General features: G+C 36.0%; 3 protein-coding genes across 9 annotated transcripts; all 3 read left to right on the forward strand.

Annotated features, from left to right (window-relative positions):
- The first annotated feature begins 248 nt into the window (after positions 1-248).
- On the forward strand, positions 249-3,668 carry LOC103341105 (beta-1,4-N-acetylglucosaminyltransferase family protein). 2 transcript variants are annotated; one of them, XM_008244584.3, is made up of 2 exons: positions 249-634; positions 2,190-3,668. In XM_008244584.3, the coding sequence occupies exon 2, from the start codon at positions 2,283-2,285 to the stop codon at positions 3,372-3,374; it is 1,092 nt and encodes a 363-aa protein (XP_008242806.2). In that variant the 5' UTR covers positions 249-634; positions 2,190-2,282; the 3' UTR covers positions 3,375-3,668. The 2 variants fall into 2 exon arrangements, with proteins under 2 accessions (XP_008242806.2, XP_008242804.2); XM_008244582.3 differs by having other exon boundaries at positions 250-650.
- Positions 3,669-8,777: 5,109 nt separating this feature from the next.
- LOC103341104 (topless-related protein 4-like) lies at positions 8,778-19,225 on the forward strand. 6 transcript variants are annotated; one of them, XM_008244581.3, is made up of 26 exons: positions 8,778-8,946; positions 9,174-9,269; positions 9,365-9,544; positions 9,671-9,784; positions 9,888-10,046; positions 10,148-10,325; positions 10,411-10,534; positions 10,977-11,092; positions 11,734-11,902; positions 12,050-12,159; positions 12,274-12,343; positions 12,495-12,568; positions 12,731-12,826; positions 12,910-13,005; positions 14,034-14,161; positions 14,282-14,516; positions 14,595-14,759; positions 14,830-14,919; positions 15,100-15,246; positions 16,053-16,160; positions 16,252-16,431; positions 17,051-17,179; positions 17,266-17,361; positions 17,810-17,998; positions 18,283-18,449; positions 18,555-19,225. In XM_008244581.3, the coding sequence occupies exons 2-26, from the start codon at positions 9,190-9,192 to the stop codon at positions 18,748-18,750; spliced, it is 3,396 nt and encodes a 1,131-aa protein (XP_008242803.2). In that variant the 5' UTR covers positions 8,778-8,946; positions 9,174-9,189; the 3' UTR covers positions 18,751-19,225. The 6 variants fall into 6 exon arrangements, with proteins under 6 accessions (XP_008242803.2, XP_016651789.2, XP_088898538.1 ...); XM_016796303.2 differs by having other exon boundaries at positions 8,806-8,946; positions 10,980-11,092; XM_089042412.1 differs by having other exon boundaries at positions 8,814-8,946; positions 9,101-9,269.
- A 1,143-nt stretch (positions 19,226-20,368) lies between these two features.
- LOC103341163 (F-box/FBD/LRR-repeat protein At5g22700-like) lies at positions 20,369-22,687 on the forward strand. Its single transcript, XM_089042415.1, has 4 exons — positions 20,369-20,490; positions 20,797-21,780; positions 21,882-22,025; positions 22,262-22,687. Exons 1-4 carry the CDS (start codon positions 20,458-20,460, stop codon positions 22,571-22,573), a joined length of 1,473 nt encoding a protein of 490 aa, XP_088898541.1. The 5' UTR covers positions 20,369-20,457; the 3' UTR covers positions 22,574-22,687.
- Positions 22,688-25,804: the final 3,117 nt, after the last annotated feature.

Here is a 25,804-nt window from a genome sequence, read left to right on the forward strand (position 1 = left end):
AATACTCACCCTCCTTTGCAATTTGTAAAACGACCTTTCGTTTATAGCAAAGAAGGGACGGGGTCGTTTTAAATAAGGGTAAATAGGTGATTTGGAATGCAAGTCCATTCATCCAGATCCAGCGTGGATACCAATGGGATATACGAAAATAGCCACGTCGGTCGATGTCTCCAGAGTCATAACTCATAACCTGCCACTATCAGGAGTGCCGATCTTATCTCATCACCGATTCACCTACACTCAAACATATTCTGCTCTGAACACCCAATAAATATGTGCCACCCGGCTCCCGACTTTAATTCCTAACACGTGTCTGCCCATCGCGAGTTGTAATTGCAAACTGTACGATGTTGCAGCTGTAGGCGAGCGCTGTTCGCATGTTTTCCTAAGGCTCCGAGGTTCCACAGTTCCACTTCCTCCGGCTTCGGGTCTTCACCACTTCGTCGCACGTGACCAGCCGTGCTCCGATATTGCCTCCGAGCTTCTCTTCTTCTCTCTCGTCCCCTAAATCTCTCTCAATCTCTGCAATATCTCTCTCTCTCTGCCTCCGAGATTCTCCGCTTCTCTTTCTCTCTTGGCGGCAATGTGTGCGCGGCCAAGTAACATTCCTCTCAGCCTCTACAACTTCAACAAGGTCAAGCTTTTATTTTGTAAGTGTCGTATTTATCATTTTTCTGTGTTTTTTTAAAAAACTATTAATTATCTTCTTCATAGCAAGGTGGGTTCTTTGTTGATTGATTACTTACCTCGTGAAGGTGGGTCCTTGTTTGAATGTTGTTGGTTTTCGTTTGACTCTTTAGCAAGAGAAAAGGGTTGCCTAAAATTTCACATATTCAATGTTCTTCTCATAAGTCATAGTATGTACAGTATAGAATTTGAAATTAGTCAGAGTTTGTTTCGTTCAATTTGTTTTTGAGTGAGTGGGTTTCATTCAATTTGTTTTTGGTGCTATATTGTGCTAACTGTCATGAATAATGGTTAAAGAGGCAACCACCAAACTTGGTGTTTCAGTAACCATATTAGGCTTCACATCCAAAACCTGAGAGCAATACTGCAGGGTGTAAACTTTTTCCTTTTTTTGGTCCTACGAAGTATGTTGCTTGCATAGGCATTCCACTTAGCCTTAATTGGTTTTAATTACCTTGTAATATCTCTCAAAATCTGCGGTTATAATTCCCACAGAAAGGAAAGATGATCAAGGCATTGATTGGAATCAAGTCTGTAAAATGGGCCGAATAAAATTACCCCCATGACATGAGGCTGGCATTTCTCTTTCTTCTATACCCCATCTTTTGATAAAAACAGCTCGAAAATAAATTCCAAAACCCTTCTCAAATCTCAATTTTTGGCTCCTTCGAAAGCTGGTGTGTTGTCTTAAACATCAACGCCGTCGAGTAAGTTTGTGCGACAAGTTCTAATTGATTATGTAATGGTTCTATGCGTCTGCCGCCTTCTCGATGCCTTCTTTACTTTCTACAAAATCTGTTTAGATTCTGCATAGTTACTGGAGGAATAAGACCAAAAGAAGAATTCTTCGGCAACTATTTTGTTGGGAACTTTGGATCCTCATCTAGGCTTGACCGGCCTGGTTTTGTCGTGCAATTCCTTTTGGTCCTCTTCTCTTGCTTTTCTTTTGTATTATATCTCGTATATTGGAGGAAGAAGTCAATGTTAAATGCTATAATATTTAACTTCATCGCTCTCTTTGTTATATATAACTTTGATATGTTGTTTTCTATGCAACTTTGTACATTTGACTTTAAAGTATTATTGGTGGTGCTAGGGTGGCAAGCAACTATTTAATAATGCATCAGATAATGATTTGGCAGCTTGCCTTGCATGAAATAAATAATCATAAAAGGTCCAATTCAAGAAGTCAAAGACACAATTCTTTTGTGTACATAAGATCAGACTATAAGTGCACATTTCTTTATCCTAGAATTAATCTTTGGAATAGAAATTTGTAGAAATTTGTCCATATCTGGAAAAACAGAAATGCTCGTTTACTTGTGTTTGAGTGAGTATATGATTAAATTGAAGTTTGATTGAGGATATGCTCCTTCCCGTTCTGGCATTCATCAAAATATGGGTTGTAGTATTCATTGAACTTTTATGCAAAGTGAGTTATCGCCTTATATATCATGAAGGCTTTTATTGTAGTAGCTAATCTACATATTAATTTTATGCAGGTGACCAAGGTTGTTAGAGCAATGTTTATGTTGGTAGTTGAATTGGGACAAACATGTTAAGTACCGCCCATCTTGATAATTATATTTCAAGGTATGGCAATACGATCTCTCCGCCCTACTCTCAGACGAACACCACCTAAGTTCTTTTGTTTCATTCTGTTGATAGCCGTGCCTACATGTATATTTGGAATCTGCACAAATTACCCGAAAATTTCGTACTTCTTTCGGCCACTTTGGGACAAGCCCCCAGCCCCTTTCATACGCCTGCCACACTACTATGCTGAAAATGTAACCATGGACCATCTTTGCCGCCTTCATGGCTGGTCCCTACGTGCTGAACCCCGCCGTGTTTTCGATGGCATCATCTTTAGCAATGAGTTAGACATGCTTGATATTAGGTGGCATGAGCTTTATCCATATGTCACAAAATTGGTAATACTTGAGGCAAATACCACTTTCACTGGCATCCCGAAGCCTCTTTTCTTTGCTTCAAATCGGAGCAGATTTGCCTTTGCTGAGGAAAAAGTCGTCCACGATATCTTTCCTGGCATAGTTGTACCCCATGGATCGAGTACGGACCCCTTTGAACTTGAGAAAAAGCAACGTATAGCTATGAATGCTTTACTTCGGCATGCGGGGATTTCCTATGGTGATGTACTGATAATGTCAGATACTGATGAGATCCCAAGCCCGCATACTGTGAAATTACTGCAATGGTGTGATGGGATTCCATCTACAATGCATCTTGAGCTGAAGCACTACATGTATTCATTTGAGTTCCCTGTGGACTATAGTAGCTGGAGGGCTACATCCCACATCTATGGACCGCGTACCTTTTATCAGCACTCTCGACAAACAAATTATTTATTTTCTGATGCAGGATGGCATTGTAGTTTTTGCTTTCGGCATATTGAAGACTTTGTGTTTAAGATGACTGCTTATAGCCATGCGGACCGTGTGAAGCGGAGAGAGTTTCTGAATTATGCAAGAATTCAAAAGCTCATTTGTCGAGGAGATGATCTTTTTGATATGTTACCTGAAGAGTACTCATTCAAGGAGTTGATTAAGAAGATGGGACCAATACCTCGTTCGACTTCTGCAGTTCATCTTCCTGCTTACTTGATAAAGAATGTAGACAAGTTTAGGTTCCTTCTCCCCGGAGGCTGTTTAAGGCCACAGGATTGAAGGTTTTGTAGGTAAGGAAAGCAATTTTTCTGATTTTAGCTTTTGATGTGCACAGGAAACTAGCTAGCTAGTATTACAATAGCGGTGGCATATGCAAGCTGAGAAAGATTTATGGTGATCCAAAACAAAACAAAGATGCTGAGAAAGATTACATAGTTTGTTCTTTTTTTTTCTGAGAAAGATCATAACTTATGACTTAGAAAAATTGAGAATGTTTTCACTTTCCAAACGAAGGAATCAAATCCACACTGAAGTACTGAATTGATGGGAAATCGAATGTTTCCTTTTTGTCCATCCCTTACATGGTGGCTTTATTATTACTTCAGACGTCTGAAAGTGAGATTCTTGAGACAGCTTTTTCCTATGAAAGGTGAAATGAAATATGAACTCGTCTTCTACGAGGAATTTTGTATTCACCATTTTACGGTTTCCGATTCATTTACTGGATTTTATACATAACGGTTCATATTCGCTATGACCACTAAAGTTAATGAAGGCAGGCTCTCTAATGAGAGATGAGTAAAGTACATGAAACCTTAAATTCTACTAAAAAAACAGTAAAGGAACCCCTATTTAGCAAAAGTTGTGTAAAAAACAAAAGAAAAAAAGAAAACTCTCACCCACCCATATTGTAATGAGTTTTTTGCATTTTGAAAATGCAATATTCTAAACTACCATAATGTACAAAAAGATGATCAAACGAGTGAGTACATTGTCCAAGTTAAAGGAGTGAGTGAACTCGAGTTAAAGGAGTGAGTACATTGTCTTCGTCAACTAGGCAGGACTGCAATTTATTTAGAAATCATTCCTCAAAATTTTGTATTTGGTTTTTGTCTTCGAGGTTAAATAGGTCTTCCCAAAACTCAAGCGCTGAAGTGCGTTTTGGACCACCATCTTTTTAATTAATATTATTTATTATCATCAAGGTGGCTAAATTAGTTTCGACTTTTGTGCAACCCTAGATAATCTACTTGGCATCAATTTTTAATGCAATTGGATTGGTATTTGGAAATTGGGAGGGCTCACATTTGTGCACTTCTACTTTTCATGATGCCACAACTCCAGACGAGTTTAGAGACGTCATGGTATTCAGCGTTTTGAACTTGTTTGTCTTTTTAACTAAAACGATTATATCATGCTTTCAGAAATTAACATCGAAACAAACAATCACCTTTCCAAATGTGAGAATTTGAAGAGAAATAAAAATAAGAAAAAACAAAAACAATGCCATCCAAATAAATAAATTATTTAATAGCATTAATTTAATAAAATAAAATAAAAAATTTGATTTAATACTAAGGCGCATTTGGTTAATGGAAAATAAAGTTTGGGGATGGAAAATCAATTGCATTGCCATGTTTGTTAAGCCCAGGTGCAGGAAATGGTTTGCTTGAAACATGGGGAAGTATGGAGAAAGTGAAGCCCTCCTCTCAACTTGGGTTTTGTTTTATCTCCTCATAGGAAAGTTTGGAAAAATGAGCCAACATTAAATGCACATTTTTCATTAGCATTTTGTTCCCATTAACAATTTAGAATTATAATATATCATTAGATGCTTTTTTTTTTTTTTTTTGAATTAATATGGGTAATATTAAAAAAATTATACAAATTTTGTTTTCCATTCTTACTTAAAACAAACATGGGAAACAAAATAAAGTGATATCTCCCGGTTTCTTTTCGGGCATTACCAAACGTGAATTCCATCTTTTAGAAATGACATGAAGTAATTTCTTAAATCCGTTATGTGAACCAAACTGGTCTAACTGCGAAGACAAAATAAATAACAAATACAGCAAAGCACTTTGTTTTTCTTGGTTTGACATGATTTGAAGGAGTTACCCAATTCCCACCCACTCTTTATCAACCAAATGCAGCAAACAAAACGTGTAAAAGCACAAAAGCAACCTCTTCATTGTCTATTGCTGGAAGAAAACAATACAATATACGAGTGCTTGTAGCCTGTACCTCCAATGGACCGAAGCATCCAAGAAAATTCCATCGAAAGTGACATTTGTCAGGACAAATGCTGCGACTCAGTCTTCTGTAGGAATTCTCACAAGGACTATTAATTAACGTATATGGCATGAGTGGTATTTTATGGATCTAAATATAGGGTTCAAAATCCCTAGACATCCAATCCAATTCCTATTTAACATCAAAAAAATTATTTAATGCACATACACCATAAACTTCATAATCATTCTCGAATTTATAGTTATGTGATATCACACAATAGTTAATTTGTTCATTATGTTGGAATTTAACAATTTTAGTACTTAATTTATAATTTGTTCATTGTGCTATTAATAGCTAATTTTCAAATTATTGCATTTATATAGTTTGACAGTCCACCTCCCGGATTTTAGATTAATTTAAAGTAAATAGTAATAATAAGAGTGGTAATAGAATAAAGTCAAAAGTATTATAAAAATGAAAAAATAAATCATTTAATAATGCTCTTACTGGTTGTTCCAAAGCGTCCCACTTTATATACCGTGGAGGGTTACGCATGTGATATGAACCCTCCTTTTCTCTAGATAAATACAAAGGGATCTGATTAGAACCGTTTAAAATGTCTTTCGTCAGAACGAATTGACGTGTGGTTGTTATCCCACGTGAAAATGACTTGATAATAAACATATATATCGTGCTACGATATATATTATCTTCTCGATCAAAGTGAAACGATAAATTGATTATTTAGGACTTTTCTTATTCATCACTTTATTCTATTTAGATTATTCTTTAACCAGTATTTCAGTCCAGCACGCATTCATGTGCGTACTTTTCCTTTTTAAATTAAAAACATGGGTGCATACGTTTGTGTTTTGACAGGAGCAGACGTAGCTTACTTTGAGCCTAAATTGGAATGCCCTTAATGTGCATTAGATTATTTACTGTAATTTAGACTATCGATTGTATAAGTAAAAAAGTGACATATACTCGAAGTCTTACCTCAATTTGATTAAAATGGAGCAATGTACATTATTTGCAAAAATGGGTATATTAGATATTTCCATATTAATCTCTTTTACAAGGACATAATCCACCCACAGAGAAATGTCTTCCTAGATTTTGAACATATTCATTCACTCATTAATATATAATTATAGTCACTAATTTGAGAAAATAACATAATTAAAATAGAAATAACAGAAAATACGAATCTTTGGAATCCATTAAATACACTTCCTTTTGTGTGTATGTACTTTTTTCTTTCTTTCTATGTGTAGTAGTTTTTATTCATTCCTTCCTTAAAAAGAAGATGGTAAATGATGACAGACCATATGTAGCAAATGGCAAATAGTGACCAACCACCCTAACAACTTTCACCCAAAATTAGAGGTAAAGGCAAAACTTGGTTTGATTGTGGTTCCTCATATTTCAAGAGGAGAGGTATGTCATTTCCTGTAATAAATGCATTTTTATGGAGGATCCCCTGCACTTGCTTGCTCCTATGTATCTTTTAACTCACCAAAATTATTTTATCCCTTCAAATATTATTATTAGTTTCTTAACATTTTGGCAAGACTTTACTATCCACGCATGCATGCACCTGCGTTGCCCAAAAAACACAAAAGACATATAACATATTCTTTTTATTTTTTATTTAAAGAAACATTGCACGCTACACATAATTGTCTTGCACCGGCTATTTAAAGCAGTATGAGTCCTCATGCAACTTTGATGAGCTTGACTAAAATGTTTTTTTTTTTTTTAAATACAAATGGTGTAATATTTTAATTTAATTAATCTAAATTATAGAGAAGGGATTCAAACTCGGGTGCAAATTTGCTATAGCCAACTTAACTAAGCCAAAGTTCGTGACTAAAATGTTTTTTGGTATATAAAAAAAAATCATGATTTAGTTGTTTGGTTGGACATGTTAATTAACCTGATAACGTAATGTTTGTTAAGCACTTTGATTTCTTATTATTGTTTATTTTGCCATGAAATTAGTACACACGGATTTAAAATATGTAATAATTGACACGGATTTAAGAAATGTAACAATTGACACATCTTAAATAAGCAAAAGGTTTGAATATAACTCTTAAATTAATGACAATTTATCATCTTCCAAAATGCGTAACTCATAACACATTTATATTCTTCATTATTCTCGTAAGTAAAGCGTAAACTATTTAATACCAAACTTTGAAAAAATAAAAGTATATTGAATTATATTTGTACGTTCTTTCTAATAGGCACAACTGTATTTTTATGTCCCTCCTCATTCTTTCTATTTATTTTTCAATTAATCTGGTCAAAATTGAGTTGGGGGACATATTTGGTGGGGAATTGGTCGAGGGGAAATATCTTGTGGGGCTAGTTAGGGAAGATCTCGTGGTGTAATTTGGCTGAATTTGGATCTTTGACAGGTGTAAATAAAAAATCAAAAGAAGGCAACTGACTTTTGTTATTTGTTTTTATGGTGGTGGAAATGATGGATTTGGGTACAAAGTGGTGGTGGGAATGGTGTCTGGTGTGAGTGATGGGAACTGAATTTTAAGTGATAATTTTACTCCTAAATTTATAGAAAATTTAACAAATCTGACGGAAGGCCAACATTGCTAATGAAAGTTGAGTTTAGGAGCTACACCAATTATTTTGCAAATTCGGAAACCAAAATGCAAATCGAGTCTAAATTCAGGGACTATGACAACTAAAAAGCCTATATATGTATATAACTTTCATGAGCAGACATATATAATTTTTTTTAAAGCTATATGCTCACTACATGAGAAGCATAAAGCAAGTATACTTTCGAAAAGTAAAAGTTTATTAATGAGAGGTGATTTTATCACTTTTTTGTTGTCAACTTACATTATTTTTATTGTTATAATAAAAAAAATATTAAAAAATAAAAGGGAGTGTAAGTAGACAAAATGAAAGTGAAAAAATTAGCACCCAAATTATATATTATATATTTTTTATGAGCAAATAAATACGAGCCACTTTTTTAATCAATTGATTTCGAATCGATGTCAAAATTTGAGAAACATCGTAATATAGTGAGAGGAGTTATGATTATGAATATGTGTATATATTTTCTTGCTATATGCTCACTACATGAGAAGCATCAAGAAAGTATATTATCAAGGGATGGGCATTACAACTGTAACAACATTTTGAGGTATACGAATACCAACATACAGATTAGCGAAGCCAATTTAACGTTAGTATTAATAAAATTGTGATTTGATAATAATTTAGAAATTTACAACAACTAAAGGCCGCGCAAATCCAGCCGAAAATAACTCCAAATCTAGCGATACACGTACCCTATAAGCAAAATGTACTTATCACCTATAAACGATATTCGTTGATTTATAAGCATTAGCGATTATCAACCCGCTTATCATTCCAATACATCTCATATCGTTCTCGCTCACGCTATTTAATTTGTCTGCTACCATCTACCTCTCTCTCTCCTCTAAATCCCTAATCCTCTTCTTCTTCTCCGTATAAATACTTGAGCTCCCCAACTCCAAAATAAAGAAAGCTAGAGAGAGAAATTAGAGCGAGAAAGCTTTCAAACCTTCCGATCTGAGCCATCGATATCATTAAGGTACCTGCTTTTCCTTCTCATTTTTCTATCTGATTTTGTTCCATCTTGATTTTTTTTTAAAAATAAATAGTTTTTGTTATTTAATTTTTCAAACTGAAACTATATATATATATATATATATATGTATATTGTTTAATTTTTGCACGCAATATAGGAATTTTTGTGTCGCAGTATTGTCGAAATTGAGGCAAGAGGGTTTAGATCTTTGACTTAATTAGGCTTGGCAGGGAGTCAGGGGCGGAGATGTCCTCGCTTAGCAGAGAGCTCGTGTTTCTCATACTTCAGTTTCTGGATGAAGAAAAATTTAAAGACAGTGTTCACAAGTATGCTCAATTATGTTTTAATTTTGTAGGTTGTTGTAATTCAGTTTAATTTGTTTCAATTTTTATTTAATTATGTTGTGATTGTCTGTGTGGAGGTTGGAGCAAGAGTCGGGGTTTTTCTTTAACATGAGGTATTTCGACGACATGGTGACAAATGGGGAGTGGGAGGAGGTGGAGAAGTATTTGTCCGGTTTCACAAAGGTTGATGATAATAGATACTCTATGAAGATCTTCTTTGAAATTCGCAAGCAGAAGTACCTTGAAGCTTTAGACAAGTAGGTTTTCTTAACCTTTTTTTAAAATTTAATATATGGTATTATGTTTAATCATTGTTGATGAGCTTACTCCGTTGAAATTTATTTGCCCCGTTTGTTTAACAAGTTAATAAATGGTTAATGTAGGCGGGATCGAGCAAAAGCTGTGGACATTTTAGTTAAGGACTTGAAAGTGTTTGCAGCATTTAATGAGGAACTTTTTAAGGAAATTACACAGCTGTTGACTTTGGATAACTTCAGGTGAGAACAGATTTTCTTGTACTATTGTTGTTATAATTGGCTGGCTCGCATTTCTGTTATATTTATGACGTTACTTGTTTTTTTGGTATGCATTACTTTTCAGGGATAATGAACAGTTATCTAAATATGGTGATACAAAGTCTGCAAGGAGCATAATGCTTGCTGAACTGAAAAAGTTAATAGAGGCGAACCCGTTGTTTCGTGATAAACTTCAATTTCCTACCCTGAAGAACTCGAGATTGCGCACTCTTATTAATCAGAGGTCCTTGAGAAGCTCCTGCCTCGTGTGTCTGACACTCTATATTTTTCCTTACTTTAATTGTAAGATATATAGTTTCCTAATTTTTGTCATTACAACTGCAGTTTAAACTGGCAGCATCAGCTTTGTAAGAATCCAAGGCCTAACCCTGACATAAAGACCCTATTCGTAGACCACAGTTGTGGACAACCAAATGGTGCCAGGGCTCCATCCCCTGTCACTAATCACTTAATGGGGGCGGTCCCTAAGACAGGGGGTTTCCCACCATTGGGTGCTCACGGGGTAAGTAGAACAGAAAAAATATAGTTTTGTTGGAAGTCAAACTGTCTATAAGTTGAAGTTTGACTGTGTGTGTGTATGTATGTAGCCCTTTCAGCCCGCACCAGCTGCTCTTCCAACATCTCTTGCGGGATGGATGGCAAATCCATCACCTGTGCCTCATCCCTCGGCTTCTGCTGGGCCTATTGGTTTGGCCGCAGCTAACAATGCAGGTATTATGGTGTTACCTTTTAATGGGTTTCAAATTGTCAAAATGCATTATGTGAAAACTTTGATGAGAAGCCTTGTCCATTACTGTGGTTGTCCTAAATTGTACAAGATACACTGTATATGTCAAGAGAATGCGTTACACATTTAACTTGCGCGTTCCTTTTTCATCTTTTGTCCATAGTTTATTTTGTCCTTTTCATCCTTAGATTGTGTGTGGTGTTCCTTTGTACCTCCTATGAAAATATTTATGATGAAAAGGTGACGCACTTTGGTCAACAAATTGTAAGAGCATGGAAGTTTATGGACAATTTATTAGGTTTAGCTTGTATTGTTATTTTTTCTGAAATGCTTTATGACATGCTTGCTTTATTCTTTTTCCGTTTAACACATGCTTTCTGCTTGTTATTTTCTTATTACTCTTTATGTATTTACTTGTCTTGATAGCAGCCATGTTAAAGCGGCCTAGAACTCCTCCTACCAATAACCCAACTATGGACTATCAAACAGCAGATTCTGAACACGTGCTGAAGAGATCAAGACCTTTCGGAATAACTGATGAAGTATAAATCTATTCGTTAATTTTCGCATATTCTGATTTACCTGCTGGAAGTCTGAGTTATATTACTAAATTATAAGTTTTCCGCTCTTTTGATGTACATTCATTTGACCATGTGATATTAAAATTGTTTCAGTTCGACCCAACCAAAAAAAACCAGTTATTGCAAAATAGTTTTTTTTTCTTTAACAAATTGTTTCTTAAAAGGTAGGTAACAAAATGTTAAGTTTATGTTTATGCAAAATACGAGAGCACAGCTTGATAAGGAAGGGTGCTTCGTATTTTTGGTGAGGCATTGATTAAGCAATTGTGTCTTATCAGTTCCTTTTTTAACAGGGAACATTCTGTTTTTGTTGGAATTTAGAAATTTTGGTTAGCTGGACGAATTTTTGGATTTAAATAGAATGCAATTTAAGCATTAATAACATCTCGAGTCAGTACTATTGTGTTTTACAGCCTATCATAATTAATAGTAAAGTATATGGTTGTTAATCTGATGGAATTGGTCCTGCATTACATGACTTGTGATGTGAATTGTTTGACTTGTTGCCAAAAATCCGTATCATGGCTTTATTTTAAAGAAAGATTTCAAGTTTCGACTTCTTAGTTTATGTAATTGTTCTCTATTAACTTAATTTCTAACAGGCCAATAATCTGCCAGTAAATATGCTGCCTGTTGCGTTTCCTAACCAGAGCCATGGTCAGAGTTCCTACTCTTCTGATGACTTGCCCAGGTCTGTTGTTATGACTTTAAGTCCAGGTTCAGCTGTCAAGAGTATGGATTTCCACCCAGTGCAACAAATTATACTTCTTGGTAAGCTCCTACTTGTGGAGAGAGCTGTTCTCCAATTCCACACAATTTAAATTATTGTTTTTTATCTCACTTTTTATTTCATTTTTTAACTGTTGGATTATAGCTGTTATGTTCCCCTTCAAGTAATAAGCTATATTATCATTTCAGTCGGAACAAACATGGGTGATGTCATGATATATGAGCTACCAAGCCATGAAAAGATTGCTATTAAGAACTTCAAAGTCTGGGATCTTGGAGAATGTTCAGTGCCACTGCAGGTTTGGCTTTTGATTCTCTAATAATTTGAAATTGAGTATAATATGAATGCATTTCAGAAGAGTCATTATTTGTCATTATTATGAAAGAACATTCCCCTTTTCATTGTCCAATAGGCATCTTTGGCCAGTGACTATACAGCATCAATCAACCGCGTGATGTGGAGCCCTGATGGGACACTTTTTGGTAAGCATAGGTGTCCTTGTTTGTTTAGTGTCTATTTAATTTTATTCTCATATTGTGAATTAGACACCTGCTAGTTCATCACAAGAAAGTATTATCAAGAAATAGGAAATGAATCTTAAGCTGGTTATGATCAATCAGGTTTCTACTGCAGGTGTTGCATACTCTAAGCACATCGTGCACATATACTCCTATCACGGTGGTGATGATATACGAAATCACCTAGAGGTTTGTTCCATTAACCCATCCCTTCGAAGATAGTTATCTTGTTATTTTATTTTGCTTTTTTTTTAATCTCCTACACATGTTCCTATTCTCGCTAGATGTCTCATGTTTCTGTATGGGGGTAAATTGACTTAAGTATTGCTGTGGTTGTCCTCTTGTTTTCAGATCGAGGCTCATGTTGGAAGTGTAAATGATCTTGCTTTCTCATACCCCAACAAACAGCTGTGCGTTGTCACGTGTGGGGATGATAGGGTCATTAAGGTTTGATCTATGACTTAACTAATTCTAAAGTGATTGTGCAGGTTCAAGTTCAATGTCAGTTATGATTTTTCAATATTCTGCAGGTGTGGGATGCAGTCACTGGGACTAAGCACTATACTTTTGAGGGCCATGAAGCACCTGTATGTTCGGTGTGTCCACATCACAAGGAGAATATCCAGGTAATATCTGTTTCATTTTATCATGTTGATAACCTGGAATGCAAAATGAAGCTGTTTGGTTATTTTGTCCCTACCCCCTCCCCTTTCCAGAAGAGGTATTGTTTCGAGCATCCACAATGGGCTTCCTAAACCACCTCCTTAGACAAATTTTAGGGAGGAATTGGAAAAATACAACTCCAACCATGCTCATTGCTCCCTATCCACCTCCTAAAATAGGGAGACCTCTAGGAGCTCCTAAATTTGAGGAGAGAGAAAGGGCTTCTAGTGGCTCCCTGTAATTTAATGTCGCTTTGTTTTATGCATATTTTAAACTTTTAATTAATACTAACTATTTTTTATTATTATTATTTATAGAGATTGACCAATTATATTAAATCAAAAAATAATTATAGTATTTATGACTCCCTAAACTAGGGAGTATGATTGGAGTTCATGATTGTAGGGAGTATAGCTATATTTAACTAAAAATAAGGAGTATAGCTATATTTAACTAAAAAATAGGGAGTATAGCTATATCTAACTAAAAAATAGAGAGCACGATTGTTGATGCTCTTATAAAAATAAAATGACAAGTAACAAGTTTCTATTTTTTTTTTCTGTGCATAAATTAAATGGAGAATGTGGAACAGTTATTACATAAGAGCCGGTTATTTCATTCAAAGATTTGAAAATGAATGGAACTCAACTCTGCTATATTTTTGGACACCACTTTCCCATATTTATTCTTTGGGATGTCCACAACATGGTAAAAGCTACTCAAGACGTTTAGAAGTATGGATTGTTAAGTTCGAATTAAAAAACTTTCTACAGATTGGTGAATTGCTCCATATTACTCTTACTTTCACCAGATGGGGGAATAAGAAACTAATTCATAAAGTACATAGAAAAAACAAATATTTGGGGGGCTCTCAACATAAAAAAAAATCCTATGCAGTTTTAGGTATTAGTAACTTTAATTTGATGTTTAATAGATTATACAATTATATATAGTACTAACAATTTCTGATTTACTACTATTTCCTTTTCAGTTTATTTTCTCGACAGCTACTGATGGAAAAATAAAGGCATGGTTGTATGATACTGTGGGCTCAAGAGTTGACTATGATGCACCAGGCCATTCTTCTACCACCATGGCATACAGTGCTGATGGGACAAGGTTGGCATATTTTCTGCCCCCTTTACAAAGTCATTCTTCTTTTAGTGGTGTTGATATTTTTTATTTCTTTTATGTGTGATATTATCATGGACATCTTTGTATCATCTCTGGACAACATAGGTTGTTCTCATGTGGGACAAATAAAGAAGGTGATTCATACTTGGTGGAGTGGAATGAAAGTGAAGGAGCTGTAAAGCGTACCTATCATGGTCTTGCAAAGCGAACTGTTGGGGTTGTGCAGTTTGATACTACTAAGAATCGGTTCTTGGCGGCTGGTGATGAGTTCACAGTCAAATTTTGGGACATGGACAATGTCAACCTTTTGATAAGTACTGATGCAGATGGTGGATTGCCGGTAGGCACTACAACTTGTTTATTTTTCTCAATATAACTGTTCCTCCCAGATAATCATCACGATCTTATAAACCTGCAGGCTTCTCCCACTATTAGATTTAACAAGGAAGGAATACTGTTAGCTGCATCAACGAATGACAATGGTATTAAAATTCTGGCAAATTCTGATGGAATTAGGTTGCTAAGAACTGTGGAAAGTCGTACATTTGATGCTTCAAGAGCTGCTTCTGCAGCTGCTGTGAAGGTAAAGTTTCAACTTTTCCATATCTTGTTAAACTTAAAACTCATTAGCTAAATGCATCATTAATATGCAGGCCCCACCATTAGGAACATTTGGGTCTTCCAGCATAGTTGGAACAAGCATTGGAGAGCGAGCTGCTCCAGTGGTAGCCATGGTTGGACTGGTGAGTGTCATGATCTCTCTTATATTACCATCATCAACATAACTTATGTTTTAATGATCTGATCAAAATGTATGTGATTATGCATATGAGATGTGTTTGAATCCATTATTTTTTTCCAGTAGTAAAAAAGGGTGTTGTGATATTCAATGGTTTAACCTTTTCTTTTTGGAGTTTTTGTAGAACAGTGATAGTCGAAGTTTGGTTGACGTGAAACCTAGAATTGCCGATGAGTCGGTAGAAAAATCCAGGATCTGGAAACTGACTGAAATCAATGAACCATCACAATGCCGGTCACTGAGGCTCCCTGATAGTTTAACAGCAACGAGGGTATTGATTCTCTTTTGCCCTAAATTGTTAAAACTTATAATTTTTAAATACTTTTTCCCATGCCTTAGCTCTTTATGAACTCTGCGAATTTCCTGCAATATTTCACGTGTGCGTAATTACCCCTTATTTTACTTTCTTGAAGCACATTCTTATCTCTATTCTTGTTGCATGATTAGCCAGTGATTGTTCATCTGAGATAAACCTGTTTGTTAGCATAGTTTTTACAACTTAGTTTGACCTTGCAAAGAAAATAAATACTTTTTCAAAAGATGGGCCATGCAAATCTTATATGGTCTTATACTTTATATGCATACTTATATAACGTGCTTGAGCATTCTAACACTGTGAGACATCCTGTAGAACTTTTTTTCTGCTTGTGGAAATGGATGTTTGACCCGCTCGTGCCAGTGTTAAATTGTGATACAGGAGTCAGGATTATTTATCTATAAATTTTTAGGTTTATATTTTATGCTTTGTTCTGTTTTCTTTTCTTTGTGCATCATGCATGCTACACCTTGTAGATAAAGAGCAATGTTGTGGAAAAACGTCATCCTATTTATTTAGGGTACATTGATTATGTTGTGCTGTAATTTTCAGTGAGTTGCTTTTTTAAGCATATGACTTATACTCAAACCAAAATTAATCTTGTGGAAAGATTTGTGATTTCCTTTTTAAGACATTTCAGTACAAACGCTACATTGTGAACCTCTGTAATATATGCATTTGATGTTTGTTCCTTTTAAAACATTTTCATGAGAACCATGCATGTTTTAATGTCAAGCTCTGAGTATTGATAATTATTTCAGGTTTCTAGATTAATTTATACAAATTCAGGACTTGCCGTATTGGCATTATCATCTAATGCTGTACACAAGCTCTGGAAATGGCAAAGAAACGAACGAAACACGACTAAGGTATTAGAATTCCTAACAGAGATGGTTGCATTTTTGTAACTTTTTATGTATCCTTAAGCTTGCCATTTACTAAAATGTTTATTTCTTGTAGGCCACAGCTAGTACTGTACCCCAATTGTGGCAACCTGCAAGTGGAATATTGATGACCAATGATATAAGCGATACAAACCCTGAAGATGCTGTTCCATGCTTTGCACTTTCAAAGAATGACTCATATGTTATGTCAGCTTCAGGGGGGAAAATATCCCTTTTCAATATGATGACATTTAAGGTAGGTTGTTTCCTCTGAAAATTTCTCTCATTCGATGCATCTAGTGTACGGGTTGATTAATTTAAGATAAGATACTGGATATGCATCGTCTATGAAACTTTTGAAGTGCCATGCATAAGACAATCTAAAAAGACAGTGGTGCTTCTGTACCGTCCTTCAAAATGCTTACTCCACCATCTACTTTGCATACACCTATTGAAAATCAGGGGAAAAAAAAAAAAGAACCATATTTTTCAATCTACCCACCAATATTTTCTAAAATACCCTTAAAACCTAATTCATTTTTGCTCGGTTTGTTTCTGTTTTGTGTTATTTGTTTAAAAAGGGGTTGGGATGAGCATATTTTGGTTTGGAAATAGAAGCACTCACGGTGAAACTGTCAGTGTTCTTTTTGCTTTCAATCGGATGTAGCTAACTTTCTTTGGGTGGCATGAAAATTGAAGTTATTTCTACGATGTTATAATCATTCTTATGCTTCCTTTATTGTAAACAATGAAAACTCCCTCAAAAAGGGCAAAGAAAAAAAAAAAGCAGAAAAAGAAAAAAAAGAAAAGAAAAGACAAGACAAACACTCATTGTTTTATATTGTTGTGATATTGTTATGCCTTTTGAATTGCAGACAATGACAACATTCATGCCCCCACCACCAGCTGCAACATATCTGGCGTTTCATCCTCAAGACAATAATATCATTGCCATAGGAATGGAAGATTCTTCCATCCAAATTTACAATGTTCGGGTTGATGAGGTCTCTGTTCACTGAACTTAAATTTGTCAGTTTGTGATGATATCTGGAATATGGGATTGCTTACAATGTGGATGCTCCTCTCACAGGTTAAAACCAAGCTAAAGGGACATCAAAAAAGAATAACAGGCCTTGCCTTTTCTCATGTTCTTAATGTGCTTGTATCATCGGGCGCTGATTCCCAGGTATGAATGTGCGAGTCTATATCTGTGCATGTCGCTGTGCCTTTAAGGCTTTAAGCAATGAACTAGTGACTAACAGAACTAACTTATCACAAGTAGCCAAGCCAAAACGGATCAATGTAGTATCCAGATAGTTTATAGTTCAACTTCATAGCAAACTGATTCCCTGGTTGCATTTGATGATTCACGTTGAAATCATTTCATTTAACCGTAAGTGGAGAATGCTTTTCTGAAATGCATTTCTCTAGAATTGTGGTTTACTTAGTCACTTAGGTGTTGATTCCCTCAGGCCTTTACAAAAAGCTATTGGTTTTAGACTTTCTTGCTTTTAACCAATATAGTCTTTCTGTTTCTGTCCTTGAACTTCATGCAAGAGACGCTTCAATAGATTGACTAGGTGTTGGTACTGGAGTAGTTAAGTCATCAATGCTTTTATTTTTCTTCGCTGCAGTTGTGTGTTTGGAACACAGATGGATGGGAGAAGCAGGCCAGTAAATTTCTTCAGATTCCAAGTGGGCGAGCTGCTGCTCCTCTTGCAGATACCCGAGTTCAGTTTCACTTAGATCAGACACTTTTGCTGGCAGTTCATGAAACACAGATAGCCATATACGAAGCACCAAAATTAGAATGCCTCAAGCAGGTGCAATGGTTTATTTTTTGCTCAAATTTATTTTTTAAATTAAAAAAAATCCTGTTAGTTCAGATTAACACAGCCAGCATTAAAATAGATATTATTGCATGGGCCTTGATCATTTCATGCATACAACACTGGCATAAGCTTGTATCTAGTAAGAGCGCAAGCAAGCATTAAGATAAATGTTTCGGTGATTGTGATGTTCTAATGTGTTTAATTGTTTGCTTTTACTTTGTTGTTTTGGTTTACTTAGTGCTACTTACATCTGTGGAACTATGTTTCTCATGTAGTGGGTTCCTCGAGAAGCTAGTGGTCCAATTACACATGCTACATATTCCTGTGATAGCCAGTCAATTTATGTTAGCTTTGAAGATGGAAGTGTGGGGGTTCTCACTGCATCTACACTTAGATTGAGATGCCGAATACTACCTACTGCTTATTTACCTCCAAATCCAAGGTATGTTTTTTTGTAAGCAAAGTGAAGATAATAATTTTTTTTCCTAGGATATTTGCGGTCTTTCTGTGTTGTAAATAACATATCTAACAATAAACGTTTTAGCAGTTTTGTGCATCCTCTTGTCGTTGCGGCACATCCATCCGAACCCAATCAGTTTGCCTTAGGACTTTCAGATGGTGGAGTGCATGTACTTGAGCCTTTAGAATCAGAAGGAAGATGGGGCACTTCCCCTCCGATTGAGAATGGTGCTGGGCCGAGCACCACTTCTGGAGCAGCCGGTTCAGATCAACCCCAAAGGTGACAATTCCATGTGCACAGCTCCCAATGAGGATCTTGAGTGTATCTCTTCTGTGTGAACCCTTTTCCTGGTCTCACCATATTTTATTTATTTGTTGAGGGGAAGTTGCAGATTTAGGTATTTATAGTTTTAGGATACTCAGTAGAATTCGATAACCCAATAGAATTTGTTATAGTGGCATTTTAAGGTGAGGCAATTTCCCCTCATTTAGGATAATTGGAGAAGTGATGGAACTATAGTGTAAGTTTTGAAGACAACGAAGCACCACCGGCAAAAGGTCGAGTTCAGACAATGAGGGAATTCAGCAAAATATTTTAGTTGCTTTGGTTGGTTCGTGTCTAGACTATTTTATCCCTTTTTTCTTCTAAAGTTATTATCCTAGAAATTAATTTAATTGTGAATCAGACATGATTACTCATTTGTTTTCCCCACTCTTGAGTTAATTTTCAGGTGTTAATAAGAAATCAGCTTTTGGCTCTGTGCTTTTGTCCTTTCGTTAATGTAGTGTCTTGCCAAGCAACTCAAAAGAGTTATAATGAACCGGAACGAACGTGGGATATTTTCCTTCAGACAAAAAAAAAAAAAAGAACGTGGGATATTTTCCATTACGTACCAGTCTATATTGACTCTACGCAATTCAGAGTATCTTGAATCTAATGAAGTAAAAGTAAAGAAAAAAGAAAATAAGTGTTGAGTTTAAATGACCCAAAACATGGGCAGATAATTCTAAAGCGGAAAAAGAAAAGAAAAACTGGGTTGATCATTATTGGTGCATCATATGAATAAATGGGTCTCTTGCATTCTCTTCCTCATCGCACACCATTCTTTTTAGATGGAGAATCACTCATAACGAGCCCTAAGAATCCAAGTGATAATAGAAATAATGGATAACTGAATCACCAAAGATTATCAAATGAGCAACATATATAGATATTTGACACAGTAGAAAGAATTTGAATCCTTTCCTTAGTATGGGTTTTTGTCCTATTACCTAAATTTGAAAACCTAGAGTTGTTTTTCGTCAGCAGATATGTATAGATTCTTGGCCGAGTGGATTGACAAAAAATTAGACTTATACCCGTCACGTCACAGTGAAAAATAATAAGAAGATGAACAAGTTGATTTGAAAACTTAAAAGAATTACTAGTTTTCAAAATCTTGAGGTGGGGAAGACTAGACATCGTTATTCAACTCCTATCTTTAAGGTGATTTTTTATTATTTGAAAAATGGGAGATATTAGTTTTTTGTCCTATTTTTTTAAATTAGATTGCGAAAAAAAAAACTGTACCCATTTTCTCTTTCTTATTATTCAACGTGTGTGTGTGAGAAGGGTAGGGTTACCTAAACCCTAAACCCTAAATAAAGTTTTGTATGGTTTAAAACTACTCTCTCTCTCTCTCTCTCCCCAAAACGCTCTCCCTCTCTCTATACAAAACGCTCTCCCTCTCTCTCTACAAAAAAGCACAATGTAATTATAAATTAAATACTCTCTCTCTCTCCCCCAAACGCTCTCCCTCTCTCTATACAAAACGCTCTCCCTCTCTCTCTACAAAAACGCACAATGTAATTATAAATTAAATTTGCAGCACGGCATATCTGCAATTACGTTTCTCTCTCCCTCTTTCATTTGACAAAATCCCTAAAACTAACTCTTCACGCCAAGCACTGCTGTGACTCGTCGCAAACTCCCAGTTTTAGTGGAAAAAAGAATGAGCACAACCTCTCAATCTGTCCAACTCGAGGTAAACATCACAAACTAGTTTCTACACTAACACTAGCATGCATCAAAATTGCACCCTTTTAAACTTTTTTTTGTTTTCCCTTTATATAACCTGTTCAAAATTTTGCATATTTTTTTGGTACGTTTATTTTCTTAATGTTGTTATCGGTCGCTATTATTATTTGATTTTTGAAAAAAAAATTATAGTTGAAATCATTTGACTGAATGATGAAATCAAATAGACCCATAGCAACAACACCACTAGTGCGTTACTTTATTATTTTATTATTATTTTATATAAATTTTCTGATATCTCCATAATTATAAGGATGATGAGTACAAGTTAGATGAGCCGCGAAAGAGAAGGAAAATAATCAAGGATGATGAGCACAAGGTGGTGGAGGACCGAATCAGTGAGTTGCCATATGAGGTTATTGTTAGCATAGTGTCACTCTTGCCGCTAAAGGAAGCAGTAGCTACAAGTATCCTTTCTAGGAGATGGCGGTATGTCTGGTCATCTACTACGACCCTCAATTTAGAGACTGTTAATTTTGAAGACCCTGAGACCGTAAACTACTTCTGTCAACTTGACTGTGATAAACGAGACCAAGAAGAAGGCCATAAATACGTCAATTGGGTGAATCACGTGCTGGAGCAGCATAACGGCCAAAGCATTGAACGATTCAGGGTTATCTTTTTTCTAGATGACGTCTTTACAAGTTCCATTGATAAATGGGTTCAATTTGCAATGGAAAAGAGAGTTCAAAGACTTGAGTTGGACTTATTGACAACTGGGGGGGGTTGGCACGACGATGACTATACATTTCCCTACAAACTGTTGGGTATGGAAAAGGAAGAATTTGCTTCCAATGGCATTCCAAGTCTAGGTTCTGGTGGATATTACAATAATATTGGTTTCAAGTTCCTCAAAGTTATTCATTTTCGACATGTTGGTGTGACCGGGGAAGTTGTTGAGTTCTTCTTGTCCAACTGTCCACTTCTTGAGCGGTTGTCTCTAGATGTTGCCAAAAATTTAGTTAATTTAAGAGTTGTCGGTCCCTCGATCGCATTGAAATATTTGGAGATAAAACATTGTCAACGACTTAAAAACATTGAGATTTGTGATGCAAACATTGTCTCATATATTTATTGTGGATCATTGATAACTTTGCATCTCAAGAATGTACCGCTGCTTGTTGATGTAACCTATTACAAGTGGTACGCTTATGCTGAATTCACAAGGATTGTGTTCAGCCAACTTTCGCCTTGTCTTTCTCATATAAAGATTCTGAAGCTAGATATCAGAGGAGCGGTTAGTATGTAGTATTATTATATGTGATGTGTCGGTTTTCTTTTCTTCCTTTTTGTAATTTATTCTGTTCCTTACTTGTGATTTGGTTTGGTGGATTTCAGGTCTACAATCAAAATCATGTACTTCCCATACTAGCAAATCTAAGGCATTTGCAATTATTAGTTGATGCAGGCTACCATTGGTCCCTTGGTCGCTTAGCTTCTTTCATGAAGGCATGTCCTTACATGCAGAGACTTGTTTTGGGGGTATGCATACATAATTATTCATAGATAGATTGACTGATTACACATACAACTTGATAGACAATTGTATATTGTGCATTCATATCTAGAGTGGTTTCGTTCATTATTTCTCTTCATTTTATTACCAATTGCCAATATTTCTGAAGAAAGAAAAGCATAAAACGGAGAACAAGAAAGGAAGGTTTTGCTTCTAGTTCTTGTGAAGTAAACTAAAGTGTTGTTTCTTTGGTGCGGTGCAGTTAGGTCTGAAAATATCCAATACGAAGATGGCAAAAATAGAGAAAGCTGCCGAATGCCCCCATTACTACCTCAAGGAAGTAGAAATATCAGGGTATCGTGGTCACAAATGTTGTGTTCAACATGTCATGTACTTGAAAAAGAATGTTATTGCATTGGAGAAGATTGTTATAAATCCTGTCCGGTTTTGGTGTGCACCTTCTGGAACCGAGTTCAATTTCCTGCGAGTCAATGAGGAACAGAATGCAAGAGATCATGCTATCCAATACCTTAAACAAAAAATGCCTTCTACCACAGAATATATATGCCTCTAGTATTAAGAGCAAGTGCAAGTGCTTAATAATATATCTAGGGTTTTTATTAGTATCAACAATTACACTTTGATTTATCTATGTTTACTCGATGGCTTGTGCAAACAAACTCAAATTGAGTGCGCATATTTTATGTTCTTTCCTTTCGATTAATTGATTATGGTTTTGTGTTTTGATTAGTTAATTAGTAATGAAAGTTCCATCATTTAATTTTTTCAAAGTTATGTCAGACTTTTACACAATGACCTCATGGTCTAAGGATCCTGGATCGGCCATTGCCAATTCAGGACTGCCTCTGACCAAAACTGATTTGGGAGTTGCATTCCTTTCATCATGTTTCGTGTCATGTCAGCGATTGTTGCAGTTTTTCTCTGCCCTGCGACTCCCTTTTGATGTGGGGAATGCCTAACCGTAAGCTGTCTTCTATGCCTTCTTTGCTGCAGTAATTCATGTAGTGATTGCTAATAAATTGAACTCCACGATCCGTTCTTAAAGTCTTCAATTTCCTGCCACTTTCTCTTTCAACATGTGCTAAGAATCTTAGGAAAACAAAAAAAACAAAAAAAAGCTTATGATTTGTGATCAAGGAAATATAGCCACATCATTCGAGTATAATCATTAACAAATAATAGAAAATATCGCCCGTTATCAAGTGAAGGAGTCCTTGTAGGCCCAAACTAGTAATGAACTTTTCAAAATTAATCTCAACAATTGTGATATTCTAGTGTGTTTAATTTTTTGCTTTTATTACTTTCTCGTTTGGGATTGACTTAGTGCTACTTACATCTGTGGAACTATGTTTCTCATGTAGTGGTCGTCCAATCACACATGCTATGCATTCCAGTAGCCAGTCAATTTATGTTAGCTTTGAAGATTGAGCCATTAGAACCAGAAGGAAGATGGGGCGCACTTCCCCTCCGATTGAGAATGGTGCTGGGCCGAGCACCACTTCTGGAGCAGCCGGTTCAGATCAATTCCATTCCATGTGCACGGCTCCCAACGAGTGTTTCTCTTCCATGTTTCCTGGTCGAAGCTGCAGATTTAGGTATTTATAGGTTTAGGATACTTGAATAATTAACCCGTTATAGTGGCATTTGAAGGTGAGGCAATTTCCCCTCATTTAGAATAATTGGAGAAGTGATGGAACTATAATGTAAGTTTCGAAGGTAACGCAAGCAGCACCACCAGCCAAAAGGTCGAGATCAGACAATGATGGAATTCAGCAATAGATTTTAGTTGCTTTGGTTGGTTTCGTTTCTAGATTGTCTTATTTTATCTTAGAAATTAATTTAACTATTGTGACTCTTTAGTTAATTTTCATGTGTTAATAAGAAATCAGCTTTTTGCATCAATGTATATGCTTTCTCCTTTCGTTCGTTAATGTACGTAGTGCCTTGCCAAGCAACTCAGAGAATTTCATTCGGAACGAAAGTGGGTTATTTCCCATTACGTAACAGCCAATAGTGACTCTTTGCAATTCAAATTATCCACAATATAATGAACGAAAAGAAAATAAGTGCTTAGTTTAATGATCCAAAACATGGTTGCAAACAACTGGTACATAATCCTACAGCAAAAAACTAAAACACAAAATTCCTAATACTATATAGCATATGTCGGTCTTTTTCGTTATTCTTGTCGTCTTTGAAATTACTCGTCGTTGCTCGTGAGTTTTATTACCATGTTGTTCTTTAGGCCGATGTCATCGATCGACAACTCTTCATATGGACTTTAATCGAGCCAAAGACGAAGTGATATGTTGCTGCTGGCATAGGGATGTTCAATTCAGCCAATCGTTGAGCCAACCGTGGTCTCAAAATGGAGACCTTGTCGCTAGGATAAACATTAATGATGTATTGATTTCTCCTTTCTATTAGGACCTTCACCGCTATCTTATGTTCTTCCCTTACATTGCCGACTACTTTTTCTGATGCATCATCTGTATGGTTGGCTGCTAATGCTGATGCATTCGTCTGATTGACTGCTGCTGCTGCTGATGATGCAACATTTGATTCTTGGGTTAGATATAATGAGGTGGGATCCCAGGCTGGAACCATTTGATTTGCCGCTGAGCACTCGCCGACTATGACCTTTTGGTTGATGTCCTCTGCGCCAACAATGGTTCCTTGCTGGATAATAATATCCACCCAATTCTCGCTCAAGTTTGTGCGAAAATCCAGGAATGGGCAACAGTTCTGCTCCAATTCCCTTCCGTTAAAAAGTACTGTTATATGGTGTGAATTTTGTACTTGCAACACTTTTCTCAACCGTTGTGTAAGTGTGAACACGTTGTCCAAAACGCCAACCACTTCAGTAAAATGAGTAGACTGACGATCAATTAACGAACAAGCCATAACTTTCACTTCAACAGTTTGAGTTTGAGAACCATCACTAAACAAGAAAGCAATACTCAAGAGCAGTAGTCAATTTCATGTCAATGATCAATAAAGCACGTAGTTATTAAAAGAGAGGGTCAATTCAAGAATTAATTACCCAGAATTAAGAATATATGCAATTTGCTCGTCTGTGACTTGAGCTGCCTCTGAATTGTCAAGACCACCACCACCACTAAAGAAAATTGAGTTGTCAATGTCATCGGGAATAACCAAGAAAACAAATATGTATTAAAAGAGGAAACAATTGAATAACATTCGAGGATTCATTACTTGGAATCAAGATGAATATCAATCTCCTCTTTTGACACCGCGGCCACCTCTGGATTGTCAAGACCACCGCTATTGAAAGAAGACGAAATTGTTAATGTCATCCGGAAATCAAGAGAGGACATAGAGAGGATGATTAAATAAATAATTAATAAAATATAAAAGAATTAGTTACCTGGAACCAAGATGACAACCAATCTCTTCATCTGGCACCGTGGCCACCTTAGGATAAGGTAAAACTACAAAAAATCCTTTCTCCAAAGTTTCAAGACCTATATGCTCATCTTCTCCAACTACCAGAAACAACTTCTGTTGGTCAAAGGCAATGCCAGAATCTTTTTCAATCTTACACTTGACGTCCTTCACTCTCTGCATGTCACTGCAATAGTCCATATTGTAGCATTCGTAGTATTTGTAATCTTCGTGTATGAAAACCACAGGGAACTCTAACAATTCAAGGGTGGAGGTGGAGGTGTAAAGTTTCAAGGGCTTAACAATTCAAGGGTGGAATTCTTGCGGAGGTGTCAGTATCAGTGTTACGATTTCGAAGGCTTGCTAAACAATGATAAAG

The sequence above is a fragment of the Prunus mume genome, linkage group LG8, assembly GCF_029339155.1.
Source record: "Prunus mume cultivar Tortuosa linkage group LG8, ASM2933915v1, whole genome shotgun sequence".
Taxonomy (NCBI): domain Eukaryota; kingdom Viridiplantae; phylum Streptophyta; class Magnoliopsida; order Rosales; family Rosaceae; genus Prunus; species Prunus mume.